This window comes from Nannospalax galili, unplaced genomic scaffold (assembly GCF_000622305.1).
Source record: "Nannospalax galili isolate Female #2095 unplaced genomic scaffold, S.galili_v1.0 scaffold2155, whole genome shotgun sequence".
NCBI lineage: Eukaryota > Metazoa > Chordata > Mammalia > Rodentia > Spalacidae > Nannospalax > Nannospalax galili.
This window is the reverse complement of record NW_008336301.1, coordinates 77880-97696: the sequence shown is the minus strand read 5'-3', so window position 1 is coordinate 97696 and position 19817 is coordinate 77880. Positions and strand designations below refer to the sequence as shown.

Sequence of the window (19817 nt, the reverse complement as noted above, 5' to 3'; positions counted from 1 at the left end):
GCAGCCCCACCAGCAGTGGATGAGTGTTCCCTTTTCCCCACATCCTCCCCAACATTTGGTATCATTTGTTCTCTTGAGCTTAGCCAATCTGACTGCGGTAAGATGAAATCTTAGAGGTTATAATTTGCATTGCCCTAATTATTAACTATGCTGAACACATTTTAAGATGTTTCTTAGCCATCTTTATTTCTTCTTTTGAGAACTCTCTGTGAAGGTCTTTAGCCCATCTTTTTTTTTTAATTTGGTGTTTTTAATATTTTATTATTTTTATTTTATGAGTATGAGTGTATTTGCCTGCTGGAGAGATGGCTCAGTAGTTAAAAACTGACTGCTTTAGCCCGTCCTTTAATTGGGTTACTTACTTTCTTGATTCTTTGTTTTTTGAGTCCTTCATATATTCTGGAGGTTAAACCTCTGTCAGATGTGCCACTGGTGAAGATTTTCTCCTACTATGTGGGTTTTTTCTTCATTTCCTTGGTTGCTTCTTTTATGTACAGAAGCTTTTTAGTTTAATGAGGTCCCATTTGTTGACTCTTGACCTTGTTTTCTGAGCAATTGATGTCTGGTTTAGAAAATCCTTTCCTACACCTATATCTTGTAGGTTTTTGTCAATGTTTTCTTCTAATACTTTCACAGTTTCAGGTTTCAAATTGAGGTCTTTGATCAATTTGGAGTTGACCCTTGTGCAAGGTGAAAGATAGGAGTCTTGCCAGGCATGGTGGTGCATGCCTTTAACCCCAGCACTCAGGGGGCAGAGGAAGGCTGATCTCTGTGTGTTCAAGGTGAGCCTTGTCTCCATTAGCAAATCCAGGGCAGCTGCAGCTACAGGGAGACCTTGTCTCAAAAGACCATATATATATGGTATTCATGTACTCTTTTTCCAATTGCTCATTATTTTTATATAGAAAGGCTACTGACTTTTATAGATTACTTTTGTAACCTGCCATTTTACTGAAAGTATTAATCATTCTAGGAGTTCTGGGAGTTTTCTGATGGAATTTTTGGCATCTCTTAGATATACTATCATATCATCTGCAAAAAGGGATAATTTGATCTCTTCTTTTCCAATAATTGCTCCTTTAATTCCCTTCTCTTATCTTATTGCTCTTGCAAGAGTTTCAAGCTCAATATTAAAAAGGAGTGGAGATAATGGACAGCCTTGTCTGATTCCTGATTTTAATGGGCATGCTTCCAATTTTTTTCCATTTAGAATGATGCTAGCTGTGGAGTTGTTGTATAGAGCTTTAATTATGTTGAAGTATGTTCCTTCTAGTCCAATTCCCTCTAGGACTTTGAACATAAATGCATGTTGAATTTTCTCAAAGTCCTTCTCTGAATCTATTGACAGAACCATGTGGTTTTTGTTTTTTAGTCCATTTATATAATTTATGACATCTATTGACTTGTGTATATTGACCCATCCCCACATCTCTGAAATAAAGCCTAATTAATCATGGTGGATGATCTTTTGGATGCACATGTGTATGCAGTTTGCAAGTATTTTGTTGAGAATTTTTACAACTATGTTCATTAAAAATATTGGTCTATAGTTTTCTTTTGTGGCTGTGTCTTTACCTGGTTTTTGGTATTAGAGTGATGCTGGTCACATATATGGAATTTGGAAGTGCTCCCTTTGTTTATATCTTTTTGAATAAATTAAGTAGTATTGGATATAGCTCTTCCTTAAATGTCTTGTAGAATTCTGCTGTAAATCTATCTGGGCCTGGGCTTTCATTAGTTGGGAGGTTTGTATTACTGTTTTAATTTCCCTATGTATTATGGATCTGTTGAAGGTGTTGATCTCTTCTTCATTTGCTTTTTGTGATTCCCATGACTTTTAGGTACACATCCAGTCTTATACATTTTCAAATTTGAGTATAGGTTTTTAAAAGAGTCCCTCATAATGTTCTGGATCTTTTTGGTGTTTGTTGTGATGTTTCCCCTTTTGTCTCTGATTTTTTTGATTTGGAGGTGCTCTTTCTTTCTTTTGGTTAAATGGGCTAATGGTCTGTCAGTCTTGTTTGTCTTTTCAAAGAACCAGCTCTTGGATTCATTGATTCTTTGTATTGCTTTCTTTGTTTAGATTTTATTAATTTCTGCCCTGATTTTTGTTATTTCTTCTTGTCTGCAGTGGTTGGGTTTTGTTTGCTGTTGCTTTTCAAGTGTGTTGAGTTGCAGTGTTAAGTCATTTATTTGTGTTCTTTCCAGTTTTTTGATGTAGGCACTTAGAGCTATAAACTTCCCTCTAAGGACAGCTTTCAGTGTGTCCCAGAGGTTTTGTTGTGTTGTATTGTCCTTTTCATTTAATTCCAGGAATACTTTTATTTCTTTCTTAATTTCTCTTTTGACCCATTCATCATTCAGGAGTGTGTTGTAAAAATAGAAGAAGGGTTTCTTGGTATTCATTACAATTCATGGATAAATTGGCAAGATCAAGACCACCTTGGTGTCTTTTGACAAAAAATCAACAAGAGAGCATTAAAAGGCAACTACAGACTGTATTTGAAAGTTGGAAAAAATCAGAGGGAAGGATGATTTCATAGGTCCCTAACATGGGATGATTTTTAGGATCTAAGGGGTTAAGGAATGACTTAGAAGCCCGATGACCCACTACAAATAAGCAGGGAATATTATCAAATAGTTAAAAATGTAATATCATGCACAGTTGATATTGAAGGTACTTGGTGGTTTAAGGTCATCCTGACCTGAAATCACAAAACTAAGCAGAGTTCTGAGTGTGTAATAAAAACTGGTAGTAGAAACCACAGTATCATAAAGCAGGACTTTGCTGGCTGGTACCAGGTTGATACGATAAGGAAATGTGTTTTGGCTATACATGATGGTTGGTGAAATTGTTTCACTTTTACTGAAAATCTTAGGAAGTGACTAATTACAGAACAGTCATGCTGATGATGAACTTTTGCAATCTTTGCTGTATATATTTCAAACCTTGCAGCTGCAAAAATACACTCAGACCTTCATCAAGCTCCTTTGTGTCTGTTTGTCACTCACTGACTCCTTGTCCACCCTCTCGACGACCCTGTTCCCATCGGACTGAACTGCTCCGGTCTGGGCTGGTCCGTCGCAGGCTAAAGGTCTCTCAATCTTCTTTATCTTTTCAAAGAATCAGCTCTTAGATTCATTGATTCCTTGTATTGTTTTGTTTCGATTTCAATAATTTCTGCTCTGATTTTTGTTAATGCTTCTTGTTTCCTGGGCTTGAGTTTCATGTGCTGTTGCTTTTCCAGTGTCTTGAGTTGTAATGTTAAGTCGTTTGTTTGTGTTCTTTCTGCTTTTTTAATATAGGCACTTAGAGCTATAAACTTCCCTCTGAGGACTGCTTTTAAAGTGTCCCGGAGGTTTTGTTGTGTTGTACTGTCCCTTTCATTTAGTTCCAGAAATAATTTTATTTCTTTCTTAATTTCTCCTTTAAACCATTCATCATTCAGGAGTGTGTTGTTTAATCTCCATGAGTTCATGTAGTTACTAGGATTTTTTCCAGTGTTCATTTTAAGCTTTATTGTATTGTGGTCTGATAGAATGCGTGGAATTATTTCAAGTTTTTTTGTATTTGTTGAGCCTTGTTCTGTGCCCCATTATGTAGTCAATTTGGGGGAAAGTTCTATGGGGTGTTTAATAGAAAGTATGCTCCATGGTTCTAGAGTGGAATATTCAGTAGATGTCTTTAAGATCCATTTAATGTATGATATTGTTTAATTCAGATATCTCTCCATTTATTCTTTGCCGTGTTCACCTATCTAATGGAGACAATGGGGTATTGCAGTCTCCTTATGTTAATGAGTTGGGATTAATCTTGGTCTTAAAGACCTGTAGCACTGTTTATATGAAGTTGGGTGCACCAGAGTTTGGTGCATACATGTTCATGATTGTAATATCTACTTGGTAGGTTGTTCCTTTGATCAGAATGAAGTGGCCTTCTTTTCTGATAGGTAAAAAATTTGGGATGGAGAGCATGTGGTGGAGAGCACGAGCGGATGGATGAGGCACCGAGGCACAGATGGAATTCTCAGCGGGATACAGATTTATTTCGCACAGGGCACCTTTCCCTCAGGGAAGGGAAAGATGTCAGCCCAGGGGTTGTGAGCTGGGACTTTATATATGGGGGATTTAGGGTGTGGAAGGGGGGAATGTTTGGGGGAGAAATCAGGGAGGAGGAAGCAGGAAAAGCAGGTAGGATTAGGGTCTGGAAGTGTTTACTTTTTCTCTCTTAAGAGAAAAGCTTGTTGTGAGGGAAGCAGGTAGGATTAGGGTGTGGAAGTGTTTACTTTTTCCCTCTTAAGATAAGAGAAAAACAGCTTATAAAATCTCTGGTTATCAGGTAGAATCTGCTTATCTTATCTTTGGAGATCAGAGGAGAGGCAGGCTGCTTCTCAGCAGAGTTTGTTTCCCTTGACTCCAAAGGTCAAGGTGAGGTCCCTGTTGGGGAGGGGGGAAACTGCTGCTTTTTGGGACCCTAACAGTTTTAAGTGTATTTTTTCAGATATTAGAATTGTAACTCCTGCTTTTTTCTTAGCACCATTTGCTTGGAAATGTTTTTTCCATCCTTTCACCTTAAGGTAGTGCCTTTCCTTGAAAGTGAGATGAGTTTCTTGCAGACAACAAAAAGGTGGATTTTGTTTCTTAATACATTCAACTAGCCTGTGTCTTTTGACCAGGGAGTTCAGTCCATTGATATTTAATATTATTAATGAAATATGTGTATTGATTCCCATCCTTTTGGTTTCTGTTGCATTCTTGGCAACTGCATTTACATTCAGTTATACAGTAATTTAGTTTCTTTCTGTTACCCTTTGGGTATAGTTGTTCTTTTCTTCAGCTCTTTGTATTTCTTTAAGAAGTCTCTAAAGGGCTGGTTTTGTGGACCTGAATTCTTTCAGCCTATTTATGTCATGGAAGATTTTTCTTTCTCCTTCAAGTGTAATAAATATTTTGGCTGGGTAAAGTATTCTGGGTTGGCATTAGTGATCATTTAGAACTGGGAATACTTTGGTCCAGGCTCTTCTGACTTTCATAATTTGCACTGAAAAGTCAGCTGTAATTCTGATGGGCTTTGCTTTATATGTGAGTTGTTGTTTTTCTTTTGCAGCTTTCAGCACTCTCTCTTTGTTCTGTACGCTTAGTGCTTTTATTATGATATGCCGTTGCAAGTTTATTTTCTGGTCCTATCTATTTGGTGTTCTATTTGCTCCTTGTATTTGTATGGGTATGCCTTCTTTAATTTTGGGAATTTTTCTTCTCCAATCCTGTTGTAGATCTGGTCCATACCATTATCCTGAGATTCTTCACCTTCCTCTATGCATATGATGTGTAAATTTGGTCTTTTTATGCTGTCACACATTTCCTGCATATTCCATTCCTGTGTTTCATTAAATTTCTCCTAATCCTTGCTTGAGCAGTCAAATTCTTCAACTTTATCTTCCAGTCTTGATATTCTGTTGTTCGTTCCATTAATTCTATTGGCGAGGCTTTCTCCTGTTGCTTCTAATTGGTGTATTGAGTATTTCACTTCCTTCTTCATTTCAGCCTGAGTATTCTTCAATATTTCTAACTCTTCTAAATTCACTCAGAAGTTTATCGCTATCTTCTTTAAGTTCTTTCTTTGATATCTTTGTGTGTTTTTTAAATTCATTAAATTCTTTTATCATGTTTATAATTGTTCTTTTGAGCTTCATGTTCTGTGTTATCTCTAGGGGTTTCTCATTGTACACCTCCTCTACAGGACTGTTTTCACTTGGGGATATATTATTTGGCTTTTTCATATTATTTTTTTTTTCACTCACTATGACTTTGGCATGTGGCTTTCTTTTGTAGTTTTTGATTCCTGTATGAGACTCAACCCTCCCTTTGTTGAGTTTAGGTATGTTTTTGTTTGTATACTTTATGTGCTTTTGTTATTTGCTTATTGGATATGAAAAGTTGTTTGGTCTAGGCTTCATGTTCTCTCTTTTGATTTTATATTGGAGAGGACTGGTGGCTTTAGTCCTGTTGCTCAGAACTTCCCACAGAGGCCCAAGTCAGATGAGGATCAGAAGTTCTTAGGCTTCCTCCTAAGGTCTGGGTCTCTCTAGGCAACAGCAGCAGTACAATTCGGGAGGCTTTCTAGGTAGAAGTAGGATTCAGGGCTCTCAGGCAGTCAGGGAATGAGACTGGTCTCAGGAGTCCCAGGCAAGCAGGGAAGGAGGCTGATCTCAGGAATCCCAGTCAGGTTGGGGGGTGTGGACAGCTGAGGAAGAAGGCTGGTCTCAGGTGTGCAAAGGCAAGTTCAAGATGGGGGCAGGCTCTGAGGGTTCTAGGGAATTGGACTGAAGAATAGGGTTGGTCTGGCTGAAAAGGATCAGGAAGCAGTGGGGAATCTGGGTCAAGAGTATAGTCCAGAGAGTTCTGGGGTGCCCAGAGAAGTAGTGGGCCTGTGTCCATGCTAGAAAGAGAATGGGACGTGGGAATGATTTCCTTTTAATAGTCTCAACTGCTGACATTTAGCAATGATTTTGTTATAGACCATCCACATTGCCCTGGGGTCTCCTGGTGCAGGTGTACCAGGATGACCACTGCACAGAGACTCTCTCCCTGAAGACAAGATTCCCATAGGAGTCAATTGCTAAAACTGGCCAAAGTAGTTCTTTGACTTTCAAATCCTTTTTGAACTAATGAAAATCCATCTTATCAAAATCCATGTATCTTGTACCTACCTTTTAGAAGCAGAATTATTGGTGCTGAACTTCAAAGATTTTTCTAAAGTAGATATATTCCCCTTTTTTAATAGGTGAATATGCTCTGAGATGTGAATCACTGAGTGCACCTATTGGTCAAGGAACATAGTTACATGTGTGCAGTAAGGAGGAGGATGGGTGCCTCTGTGAAGGTAGGAGAGAAACGGCAGTTACTGCTTTGACTTAGTGTCAATTTCATGCCAGAAAAACTTAAGTGAATATTGTATATATTTTACTATCTCAAACGTGACTGTCTTGGACCACTTTCCATCTCTCAACATATCCTAAGGAACTCTTATGATCATCTGAGAACCCATAATCCATTGAAGAAACAAACAATAATTAAAATGCATTAAATACTCAGCTCCATTCACCTAATACCCCACCTTCCTTCCATGTTTTATAGGTTAACACAGGTATCCATCATTTCTACATGGTGTGCCTTTTCTGTTTCTATTAAATATTTAAAATTTTCATATACTTTATTTGATCATATTTAGACTCCTCCCTTCTCTGTACCCCCTTTAAAGTATCTGGCCTGATTTGATGTATTCTACTATATGTCTATATTTTTGTGTATATATATAGCTATACAAATATGTTTTAATGCCTATCAAGTCAAATTTGTATACCACAGTGTCTTTCAGTGTGAATCCAGCCACTGGAGCCTGTTTAACCTATGAGTCACAACCTTGAAAGAAACTGAAACTCCCCCTCCCACCAACTCTCTGTTGCCAACATTTTCTCAGCTATAGTTGTAATTTCTTACATACTTCCATGCATCTTTATTGGGATATCATCTGAATTGAGCTTACATGGAACATGTGTATGCTGTCACAATTGCTATGAATTCATTTGAGTAAGTGCCTAGCTGTCTGGAGACTTGCAGCCACCAACCACAGCTCTTACAATTTTTCTGCCCCATTTCCCACAATGTTCCTGAGTCTTGGAAGACAGACGTTTATATAGGTGTGCTATTTGAGGATAAGCACCCTACAGTCTCTTATACTCTGCACATTGGCAAGCCGTGGGTCTCTATGTTAATTACCATATGCTGCATGAGGAAATTTCTCTGGTAACAATTAAGCAATGCTTTAAACTATGGGTATAACAATAAGTCATTAAGAGTTGTTTTAATACTATATATGTTTAGCCAAATATTACTAGTAGGCCCTCACCTATGGTCTGTGATCTGTCTTGATCAGGTTCTTAGGCCTTATATCAGTGTCAGGCATGGGCTCTATATTGTGAAGTGGACCTCAAATCCAATCAGAAGTTTGTTGGTTACTTCCATAAAATTCATGCTACCATTGCACTTGTAGACATATCTTCTAGTATAATTCATGCTGTATTTCATAGAATTCAAATATGGGCAAGGTCAACAATCACCCCTCTCTTCTGCTATAATGTATAGCACCTTCCAGGACTATGAAAACTACCCAGTGGAAATGAAACTTTCAGGTGAGTACAAGCCTGATTTCTCCTTGTTTTATCTACAAGTCATGTATGTGGTATCTTCATCAACAGGGTCTTACTGTCAAATTCTGGTGTGTACAGAAGAGCAGGGGTAATGACCAGTATTGTTTGAGGATCTAAGGGACCCCAGGTCAACAGCTTCAAAAGATGGAGTCCTGCTGTTTACTCTTTCTTTGCTAGCCTAACTGGAGCAATAATTCAAGTAAAGAAAATAAAGGGAATACAAATTGTAGAGGGAGAAGTCAAATTTCCTTATGTTCAGAGGATGTGAGGCTATACATAAAAGAGCTGTGCGCTCCACCAGAAAACTCCTGGAGCTGATAAACACATTCATCAAAGTAGTAGGTAGGATATTAATTTAACACACACACACAAACAGCAATCTTCCTATACCAACAGCAAGTGTACTGAGAACTAAATCAGTGTGATTATCCTACTCACAATAGCCTCAGAAACCATAAAATGTCTTGAAAAAAATCTAATCAAGAAAGCCAAGTATTTTCATAATGAAAGCTTTAAGACACTGAAGAAATAAATTAAAGAAGATACCCAAAGATGGAGAGACCTCCCATACTCTTGAATAAATAGGATTAATGTGAAAATGGCCATCCCACCAAAACTAAGCTACAAATTCAAGGCAATACTCACTAAAAAATTTAAATCTTTATAAAATTGAAAAACTAATCTCAAATTTTATATGGAAACACAAATACCCCAGGAGAGCCAAACTAATCCTGAGCAATAAAAGAACTGCTGGAAGAATTGTCATTACTGACCTCAAACTATACTACAGAGCTATCATAATAAAAACAACATAGTACTGCCTAAAAATAGACACATTTATCAATAGAGTAGAATTGATTACCCAGTTGTAAACCCATAATCTTACAGCCATTAGATTTTCTTTAATGAGAAAAAATACACACTGGAGAAAAGACAGCGTGTTCAACAAATGCTGTTGATCAAACTAGATAGCTATATGCAGAAGAATGAAAATGGATCCCTATCTCTCACCCTGCACAAGAGTTCAACTCTAAATACATTAAGGAACTCAACATAAAACATAATATCCTGAAGCTGATTGAGGGGAATATAGGGACTACACCAGAACTTATAGGTACAGGAAATGATTTTATGAACAGGACTGTTTTGTGTAGGCATTAAGTCCAACAATGAACAAATGGGACCTCAAGAAAGTAATAAGTTTTTTACAGCAAAAGGACACCATCATTTGATTGAAGAAAGCGGTAACCTACAGAATGAGGAAAATTTTTACCAACTGTACCTCTGACAGAAGGTTAGTAGCTATAATATACAAAGAACTGAAAAAAACTAAACATCAGAATAACCCAATTAAAAACTGGGGCAAGGAACTGAAACACAAATGGATGAGAAATCTTTTTAAGTGTTCAACATAGTCATCAGAGAAATGCAAACTAAGAACACTGTGAGATTTCATCTTACCTCAGGCTGAATGACTAAGATCCAAAAAACAATGACAAACAATGGCTAGGATGTAGGCAAAGAGGTACTTTTACCTAATGCTGGTAAAAGTTCTAACTGGTGCAGCCACTATGGACATCTGTATGAAGATTCCTCAAAAAGCTAGAAATAGATCTAACATAAGATCCAGCCAAACATCTCTCAGACATTTACCCAAAGGACTCTATATCCTCCTACAGAGATACCTGTTTATACTGTTGCTCTATTCACAATAGCCAGGAAATGGAAACAATTGAGATGTACAATCAACCAACTAATGGATAATGAAAGTATGGTACATTCACACAATGGAATTTTATTCAACTGTTAACAAAATTGAAATTATGAAATTTGTATGTAAATGGATAGAACTGGACAGCCATTCTGAGTAAGGTAACTCAGACCCAGAAAGACAAACATCAAATGTTCTCTCTCATAAGTGAATGCTAGCTTTTATCCTTAGAGCTCAGAAAACTCCTAAAAGCCATCCTGGTGGTTAGGAGGAACTTCTTAGGAAGGATATAGAATGCAGTGATATAAAAGGGAAAGGGGAATAATGTACTAGGAATGGATAAATGGGGGGGCAGGGAGAAGAAGGAGTAAGGAGGGATAACTAATTCTAAAGACCTTTATGAAAAGTCATGTGGAAACCTACCATCATAAAATCTTCTTAAGGCATCTACATATACAATATAAAAGAAATTAAAAGCAGTTACCCTATAATAGGGGGACATTTCTCCTTTAGCTCTTCTTATAATTTCCAGGAAGCAAGGCATATAAAAGAATTTTACTATGCTGTATACAACCATTACTGTACATACATACAACCATATGCTCAGAGCCAAGCTTCTTTACATCCTGTCATACATACATCATGCTCCTTCAAGGACTGTGTGGACCAAAAAAGTACATTGTTCCACACAAAACCACTGAAGCATTTTCTTGTCTTATAGATTAGCCATTGAGCTAGGATCCCATTTTGTTTCTTAAAATGGCCCTAAAAATCAGCTCTAGCCCCTCTAAACTGCATTCTAAGAAGAGGCCTAACATCTAAATGCATGCATTTGTGATCCTTAGAGACCTGAAAGTTTTAGCCTCATCTCAACTCTGCATCCTGAAACAGCTCTGTGGTTAAATTTCAGAATCTTGCAACTGGCACACTATGACAGTACTGCCTGCCTGGGCAATTACCTGATGATCCAATAGGAGCCCTCCCATGGATCCGAAGGAAGCCATGCCTATCCACTCACATAACTGGCCCGTCATTTGTAAGCCTTAAAGTGCAGCTTTGAAATTAGTACAGTCATTCAAAGCCTAGAAAGGATCCACATTCACTAGAGTTCTGAGTATGAGGTCTATTGTGTGATCCCGTCTGTAGGCCCATTAAATGTTAGTGGTAATAACTACACAACCACAGAAAGAGTAAAGCTCACTAACCCTTAAATTGTACCATGGAGTAATAACTTCAAAATGTATTTTCTGCAGCTATTTCCTCAAGAAATAAATATGCCCTCTTGATGGGAGAAGAGGGGCTCATAAGGCTCAGGAGACTGACAAGGAACAGGGCTCAAGATGCCCCTCCTTGAGGTTTTATAAACTGTAAGCAACCACTAGAGAGAGGGGACACCTTGGTAATGTAGCTGCTGGTAAATTGTTCAGAGCATTCCAGCGACTCATAGACCCCAAAAAGAAAGCAATTGCTATTGTTTTATTAACTTGATGTGTTGTACTTGTCAAGTTGCATTCTACACATTTTTATTTCCATGAATGGAATATAATCTTCTTTTGTCATTGAATAGTGTACTGCCAAATTCTTGAGAACAAGTGGCTGTTACTGGATCACAGTGAACCAGTGCTCAGTTACAGATGGAGGAAAATAATCAGCCATCAATATCACTCCTTCCAAGCCTCACAGGAACTGCAGAACAGGAAGGGTAAAGGGAAAGATGGAAGAAGGTGTGGAGTTCTATGTGGTTTTTCTCCAAACTGAAGCTGTCATTCTTGGAGGATGGAGGGAAGCTCATAATATTCAAGAAATAAAATAAGGTGGAAAAGTCACAAAAGTCACAAAAGTCATAAGCTTCAGAAAGTTCCTGAAACAAAACTCACAGAACTCTCCAAACCTGCAAGCTGTTCAGAGAACACCAAGGATGTGGTTTTTGTGAGTCATTATCCATGCTAGGGTATACTGTTCAGTGACACAGCTGTCCTTGAGTCACCAGGCTTCTGTAATTAACCTCTCAGCCACAATACTAAAACTAACCCAAATAAATGCTCTCGGTTACACAAGGATGAAGTATTTTATTTTGTTTTTTATTTCTTTTCTTCTTTCAGATATTGTCTGTTCCATATCTGGAATGAATAAATATTTTTGTATAAGTCTTCAGAAAAAGCCACATCACATTTTGGACTAGTGATTGCTGTGATACTGGTAAATACTATATTAATAAACGTGAGCACTGAGTGCAGCCTTCCACCTCAATTTGAACAACAACTGTCAGGTGAGTATGGTAAAAGAGACTTGTTTCTTTAGGTCACATGACTTTAGGTCAAAGGGGACAGTATGAAGGAACCAAAATGTCCAAATTTGACTTTAGTTTCCTGATGATGCCCTCAGTGTTTTCTATGGTGTGTGATGTATGGGGCTACAGATTGAGGGTGTCAATACTTTTCAGCATAGGGGCAATGTTTCTTCTACACTACTCAACATGTTCTGTATTTAATATTCTAATCTTTTCACTATTCCCTTCTGCACTGAAATGTAAATTTCATAATAATTCTAGTATTATTGACCTATCTTCGGGGTTCACTCAGCTTCTAGAATACAACAAATGTCCAACAAATATTTTTGAAAGACATGAATGGGCAAATGATTATCCCATATCTACTTGTGACGCTTCATTGGAGGCAGTAATTCTAATATACAGTTGAGGGTGTGGACTCTTAGAATGGGAGGAGAACATAACAACCAAACTAAGGTGTATATGTGCTTTATGCCCTATAAGAAGCACTATGTATCCCTTTCTTTGTGGGTTTTTGTCCTCACAAATGTCTCCATTTTCCCAAAAACAAGGACCATTTTCTTTCATATTTGTTGAGTCTCTCAGTACGCCTTACACCACAGAGTAGAGGAGGTTGGGGAACCCACCCTAACCCCAGCCAATCAACAACTAGAGACACAGACCCATCCCTGATACAGAAAGGGCACCTAGACAGCTTTAGACTAATAGAGAAAAGAAAGGAAGGAGGGGATCATTGTGACATCCTAAATCCAACAAAAATCCTAAAGCCCTCTAAAGTCAGTGTTTCCCCAGTTCTTGAGGGCCCTTCTCTACCCAAGAAGTCAGAAACTCCTACAAATAACTCTTTATGTTGCACTGAGCCATTTGTTTTACCATCTGTTAATTCTTTATCTGATGAAGAAAAACCTCAACTGCTAGCCACAATCTGACCTGAATCATAATCCTAAATGTAATTTTTACCCATAAATATATTTGAAAAAAGTAGTTTGAACCCAGTCTGAGCTCATCAGTAAAACCGTATCATCATGTATATGATAATGTTCATATACATAGCTCATAAATCATTAAAATAAAGTGAGATGCTGGGATGAGCATTTGAGTAACATGCATGGAGCCCTGGGTTCAATCCTCAGCCCCACAGAAACCCAGTGTGGTGTCGGGTAGCTGTAATCCCAGGACTCAGGAGATAGAGGCAGAAGGATGAGAAGTTCAAGATCATCTTTGGCTGTATAGAAAATTCACAATCATCCTGAGATACATGAGACCATCTTTAACAATGAATAATGTATGAAAAGTGTTGAGAACAGAGTTTATCTCTCTGTAGTGAACTGAGTCCATTTAGTGTGATCCTGCATACATGTGTTTAGTGCTGACCAACTGGGATTGTATTACCTATTAAGGAGGTAGTCCCTGGAGAAAACTGATTTCCCCCCTGCACCCTCGGCATCCATTGACTACCTGTACCTCTTCATCTAGAGGTGAGACCCTATGAAAATACTCCATCCACATCGTCATGTGGATGGGGTATTTTGTCATTGTACATATTATGTTAGACTACCATACCATGGAGGTTTCAGTGGTACAGCATCTCTCTCATGTCTAGACTGCATTATCTAAGAGTAGGCACCTTGCTCCTATGACTTGTAAAATCTTTTCTCTCCCTCTTTTAAGATGTTCCCAGGGCTTTAGGTATAAAGATGGCAGTGTAGATTTGCAGTTAGGGCTGAGCAACCCAGAGTCATTTATTATTTGCATTTGAAACAGTTGTGGAACTGTTGCAAAAAGAAGCTTCTTTGATGAGTCATTCATTTATTTATTATTTGTTTATTTACCTATTATTTATATTATATGTGTATGAACCTGTGTTATTTGTGTGTGTATGTGCATCTGTGTGAGTGCAAGTGTTCAAGTTCCATTGTATGCATGCAACAGCATAGGACAATATCAGGTGACAGTCCTCACCTGCTGCCTTGTTCAAGACAGGATCTCTTTTTTGTTCCCTGGTTTTAAGGCAGGCCAGCTAGCCAGTGAGTTTCTTGCAAATCTCATGCCTCTGCCTCCATCTTTTTGTAGGGTGATTCATGCTCAGTGGTCTACTCTTTATATCAAGATGGCATTGATGCAAAGTGGGATGAATTTTGTGCAAAGACATTTAGCAAGAGGGTTTGACAGAGCCTTGTGATCAGAGATCACTCTGTCTACCATCCTCCATCACAACATATAAGTCAAAACTAGTTGTCTCCTATCTGAAGTGGGAGGTATAATATATTAATTCTTACCTGGAATTCAATCATCCTCTTTCCACTCATACTTTCCTATGTAACAATTTTTTTATATATTTGGCTATAAAATATGTAGCTTAAATAATTGTTATTTAAAATAACTTTACATCTCATCTCTCCCCACATTATTCAAAATACTTAATAGGGTATCATATTAATGACTACAAAATGCTAATAAAATAAATAACCATTGAGTAAAATAATCCAGACTAGTCCATTTTACATTCTTGGTTTGATATCTTCTAACCTCAAATGTCAGATAAACTTAGAACCAATGTTTATCTGACATAATTTGTTATCAAATAATTTGCATGAATATCAAGTGAATATGCACAAGTATTTCCATAAAATGAAAACATGAGAGGTCAATTGAGGTTGAGAGTTCTTGTAAATTAGTTGTGTTTGTGTGGAATGAACTGCTCAGTGCTCACCTGAGAATGAGCTGATGATCTCTGGTGATTTGAATCCAGAGCTGCTTCAGAGACTAATAATCAATGATAAACACTTGATAGTAGGGGACAGCTTAGCAGCTATAACACCATAACAACCTTCACTTTCCCACTTTGCAAAGAATTCTCATTTCAAGAGGTAAGAGTTAGGGTTGTAGTCAAAAGGTGAATACTTTCCTCATTAAGCTTGTATCTTTTTTAAAAGTGTATATGTATTATAAACCACAGTTGTGAAATAAGCCAGTAAGAGACGTACCATCATCCAACAAAAAGAAAAAAAAGAACTCTTGTAGAATCAACTTATATTTTCATATTTACATTCTTCTGAATAATCAGGAGTAAACTACATTTTCAAATATTCCTTATTCATTAGTCCACTGAGAAGACAAAGACTCGATGAGGCTTTTAAAGCGTATAAATTTGGCACTCAGCCAAAATGCTAATACATTCACCTACCTGAAGTGCATCGACAGCTTACTGTCAGTGAATATTTTGTTCATTGACTGAATTTTTAAGCATCACAGACTCCAGGCACTGTGCAAAAACATGAGGATATGAAGCCAAATATTTCAGGAGTCATCCTCCATCTAGCAGGTGAACATCAACAAACTTCTGAAGCTTTTAGGTGAATATTTATTTACAATGGTACTATGCTGAAAATTAGACTATTTCATTTCAGCATGCTACATATAGAAAAACTTATGTTAAAAAAGATTTGATGTGTCTAAATAAATGCTAAAATAATATTCTAAATTTTTTCAAATTTCAACGTGATAATATAATGATATTTCAAATGAACAATGACTTATTTAGAAGTACTGAATATGTAATGCATTCATAGTGCATACTTCTGCTTATAATTCTATTGATTATTTCTATTCTTTCCATTTCTCACAATAACATTATTTATTTCTTTAAAAATTGATTAAAAGATGACCTTGCTTAGCTGATAGACTGTGTAATCTATGTCACTAGTCAAGAACTTCTTTTACATATTTGTAGTAAGAAAGCTAAAGCAGAACTAGCTTCTATCCCAATTCCAACGACCTCTCAATTTCATTGTAACGCTTCATATATGGTATAGTTACTAAGAGGAACTGACTGAGGTCAATCCGCCTGTGTCCATGTTTAATTCTACTACTTTTCATGTAAAATTAAATAATTTCTATTTTAAAATTAAATTTTCTACACTCTGAATTGGAACTAATAAATGTACTTCATGGAAGTGTAAATATTACTACACATAAATTTTAAATCTCCAGCTATTGATTTAGTAAACACTGACTAAAAGTTATCAAATATTTAAGTCTTCATTACATAATCCTATGCTTGTATATTTTGGCACTTTTTGTGTTTTTAATTACTTTGTTACTTTCATGGGTCTCACATTTTAAAATCCTTAGCTTTGAAGGAACTAGGCATATTTTATTATATATAAATGTAAAGAAAAGACAAACATTATATTAGGCAAATTTCTAGCATTCCAGTTTTGAAATTTTAAGATATACTCATTGTTCACAAACGTAAAAGCACTGAACATTCAAAGAAAAACCTCAATTGTTACACCAAATTTTTCTTTCATGTTATTTTACTGATGTATCTTTCAATGAGAATGAGACTCCATATTCATGAATTCCTTCATATCTTCATCACAACTCTTTTGGAGGAACGACTACACTTTCCCATGGCTTTCCTGGGGAATGGGAATCACACTGCCGTGACAGAGTTCGTTTTGCTTGGCTTAACAGACAACCCAGTCCTTCGAGGCATTGTCTTCATCATCATCCTGTGCATCTACCTGGTGACCCTGTCTGGAAACCTCAGCACAATTCTGCTAATCAGAGTCTCTCCTCAGCTCCATCACCCCATGTACCTTTTTCTGAGCCACTTGGCTTTTGCTGACATTGGCATTTCCTCTTCTGTCACACCCAATATGCTTGCCAACTTCCTGGTGGACAGGAATACCATCACCTACCTTAGGTGTGGCATCCAGCTTGGCTCGAGTACTCTCTTTGGATCAACTGACTGTCTCATTCTGGCTGTCATGGCTTATGATCGTTTCATGGCAATCTGTAGCCCACTGCTTTTATGATCGCTTTGTGGCAATCTGTAGCCCACTGCTTTATTCAACCAAAATGACCACACAGGTCTGTGTTCAGCTGCTTATAGGATCTTACATAGGTGGTCTTCTTAATGCTTCCTCCTGTACCCTTTCCTTCTTTTATTTTTTCTTCTGTGGACCAAACAGAGTCAATCATTTTTTCTGTGACTTTACTCCTTTAGTTGAACTCTCCTGTTCTGATGTCAGGGTCCCCAAAGTTGTTACCTTAATTTCTGCAAGCACTGTTCTTTTGATCACAGTGTTAGTCATAAGTGTCTCCTACACCTACATTCTCATCACCATCCTGAAAATGCACTCCGCTGAGGGCCGCAAGAAGGCCTTCTCCACCTGCACCTCGCACCTCACTGCAGTCACTCTCTTCTATGGGACCATCATGTTCATTTATGTGATGCCCAAGTCCAGGTATTCCGCTGACCAGAACAAGGTGGTGTCTTTGTTCTACATTATGGTTATCCCTATGTTGAATCCCATCATCTATAGTCTGAGGAATCATGAGATTGAGGGAGCTCTCAAGAGACAACTTGGTAAGAAAATATTTTCATAGAGATGTCTGTTCTTTTATAGGGTTTGGTATAATAATGATATTCCTTAGATAATTTTAATTAAAAATCTGATTATCTTTTGTTGGAAAATATTTTAAGAAATTATTTAACCAAGCGTGGAGATTTTTTAGTAATTTTAATTGTATATATTCCAGACTTGAATTAGAAAATTATAGGTTCACAGTGAGTTACATTTAATACATTTTATTTATAATTGAGAGTAGATACATATGTTTCAATTGGAAGACCCATAGAGGTCAGGAAAATAAATGGCCATGGTGGGAGGAGGGTTCATGGGAAGGGAGATCATATGCAGAGATATAAAGTGAGTGTGCTGGATAGCTTTAGTGTCAACTTGACACACCTGGGTTGAGGGAGTCTCCATTGGGGAGTTGCCTCCAAAGAACTGGCCTGTGGCCATGTCTGTGGGGCATCTTCTTGATTGTTGTATGATGTGGGAGGGCCCAGCCCACTGTGCGTGGTACCCCCTGGGCAGGTGGGTCTGTGTTGCATAGAAAAGCAGGCTGAGAAGGGGCCAAGAGCAGTAAGCAGCATTCCTCCGTGGCCTGTGTTCCAGCTCCTTCCTCCAAGTTTCTGCCCTTAGTTCCTTCCTTGGGCTCCCTGATGAACCGTGACCTGAGAGATGTAAGACAAATAAAACTTTTCCTTCCAAAGTTGGTAGTGGTCAGAGTGTTTTGTCACAGCAATGAAGAAACAAGCTAGAACATGGAGGAAGGGAACTCTGGAGCATGAGGATTAACTAGGATAGGGAATGGGAGGGCAGAGCAGAGGAGAATGTATGGGTAGGGATAATTAATACTAGAGATCTTCAGAAAAAGTCATATGGAACCCTGCCACTATATCAACTTCTTAGGTATATAATTATACATTATAAAAAGAGATTAAGTGGAATTACCCTATAACATGGTACATTCCCCTACCAAACACCATAGGCATGCCAAGAAAATCTCAGTGCCAAGAATAGACACCGTCTTTTGAAACTCTTTATCAGGGTTCCTATGCAGACTCAAAGTGTGTTGACATTGCTCCTGATCTTGGTTTCTCACCAGAATTTCATGGTAAAACCTTTCTACTAACAAAACTACATATAGGATTTGTGGACCTAACAAGGGGAAATCAAGATACTACTCATTTCATTTCTACTGAACAGCTTTCATAGTGCTAGAAGGTGCTGTGCAAGCTACAGGAAGAAAGTAATGGTCATTGACCTTGGCCATGTGAGAATCCTGTGAGCTATAACATCAACTATTTTAGCAAGATATGTCCACAAGTTCAATGGTGGCATGAATGTTATGGGAGGAATCAACCACTTTTTGATTGGATTTGAGATCAACTTCACATAATGGTGTCCATTCTAGATGCTGAGATTAGGACTAGGAACTTGTGGGTAGACAAGGGAGAAGCCACAGGAAAGAGCCAACTAATATTGTTTTGATAAATAGATATGGTAGCAAACTAACTCTTAACAACTTCTTGTTATGCCCATAGACTAATGCATTTTCCACTCTTACCAGAGAAGTTTTCTCGTGCAGCAGATGGTGATTAACCCAAGACATACAACCGGCCAGTGTGCAGAGAATAAGAATGTCCATAGTGCTTATCTCTGAATATACACCTATATAAAATGTCTGTCTCCCAAGGCTCAGGATCATTGTGGAAAGGACGAGGGATGGACAGAAAAGTTCTAAGAGTCAGAGTTTTGGATAACCAAAAGGGAACAGACTTTTCCAGACAGCTGAGTTGTTACTCATATGAAATCACGGCAGTGGTCACAGCATCCCACACAAGCTGAAGACAGACAAAACATCAGCATAGATGTGGGGAAGTTGACAGGAAACCTCAACCCTAGCCTAGAAACTATTGGCAACTGATAGGTGTCAGGAGTGAAGAGTCAGTCTACTTTAAGGGTGTGAGTCTGGGTAGGTTAACCAGCCTCCAGGTTGTTACTCATATGAAATCACGGCAGTGGTCACAGCATCCCACACAAGCTGAAGACAGACAAAACATCAGCATAGATGTGGGGAAGTTGACAGGAAACCTCAACCCTAGCCTAGAAACTATTGGCAACTGATAGGTGTCAGGAGTGAAGAGTCAGTCTACTTTAAGGGTGTGAGTCTGGGTAGGTTAACCAGCCTCCAGTGAATGAACCCACACTGAAGGCACTTGAGGACACAAAGGTGATTCAATAAT

The 19817-nt window shown here is 37.9% G+C and overlaps 2 protein-coding genes across 6 annotated transcripts in view; both read left to right on the top strand.

Moving 5' to 3' along the window:
* The first annotated feature begins 6782 nt into the window (after positions 1 to 6782).
* Positions 6783 to 19817, top strand: part of LOC115070005 — a 21355-nt gene continuing 8320 nt past the window's right edge. For 2 of the 4 annotated variants that reach the window (XR_003849220.1, XM_029562470.1), the window contains exons 1-2: positions 6783 to 6883; positions 12024 to 12190. The gene's annotated coding sequence lies outside the window, so the exon portion shown is untranslated. Of the gene's footprint in view, positions 6884 to 8145; positions 8193 to 10870; positions 10958 to 11488; positions 11851 to 12023; positions 12191 to 19817 lie in introns of those variants that run through there. The other 2 variants (XM_029562471.1, XM_029562472.1) reach the window with 2 other exon arrangements.
* LOC103732408 (olfactory receptor 502-like) lies at positions 16627 to 17608 on the top strand. 2 transcript variants are annotated; one of them, XM_008830983.1, is made up of 2 exons: positions 16627 to 16991; positions 17029 to 17608. In XM_008830983.1, the coding sequence occupies exons 1-2, from the start codon at positions 16627 to 16629 to the stop codon at positions 17606 to 17608; spliced, it is 945 nt and encodes a 314-aa protein (XP_008829205.1). The 2 variants fall into 2 exon arrangements, with proteins under 2 accessions (XP_008829205.1, XP_029418333.1); XM_029562473.1 differs by having other exon boundaries at positions 16627 to 17024; positions 17056 to 17608.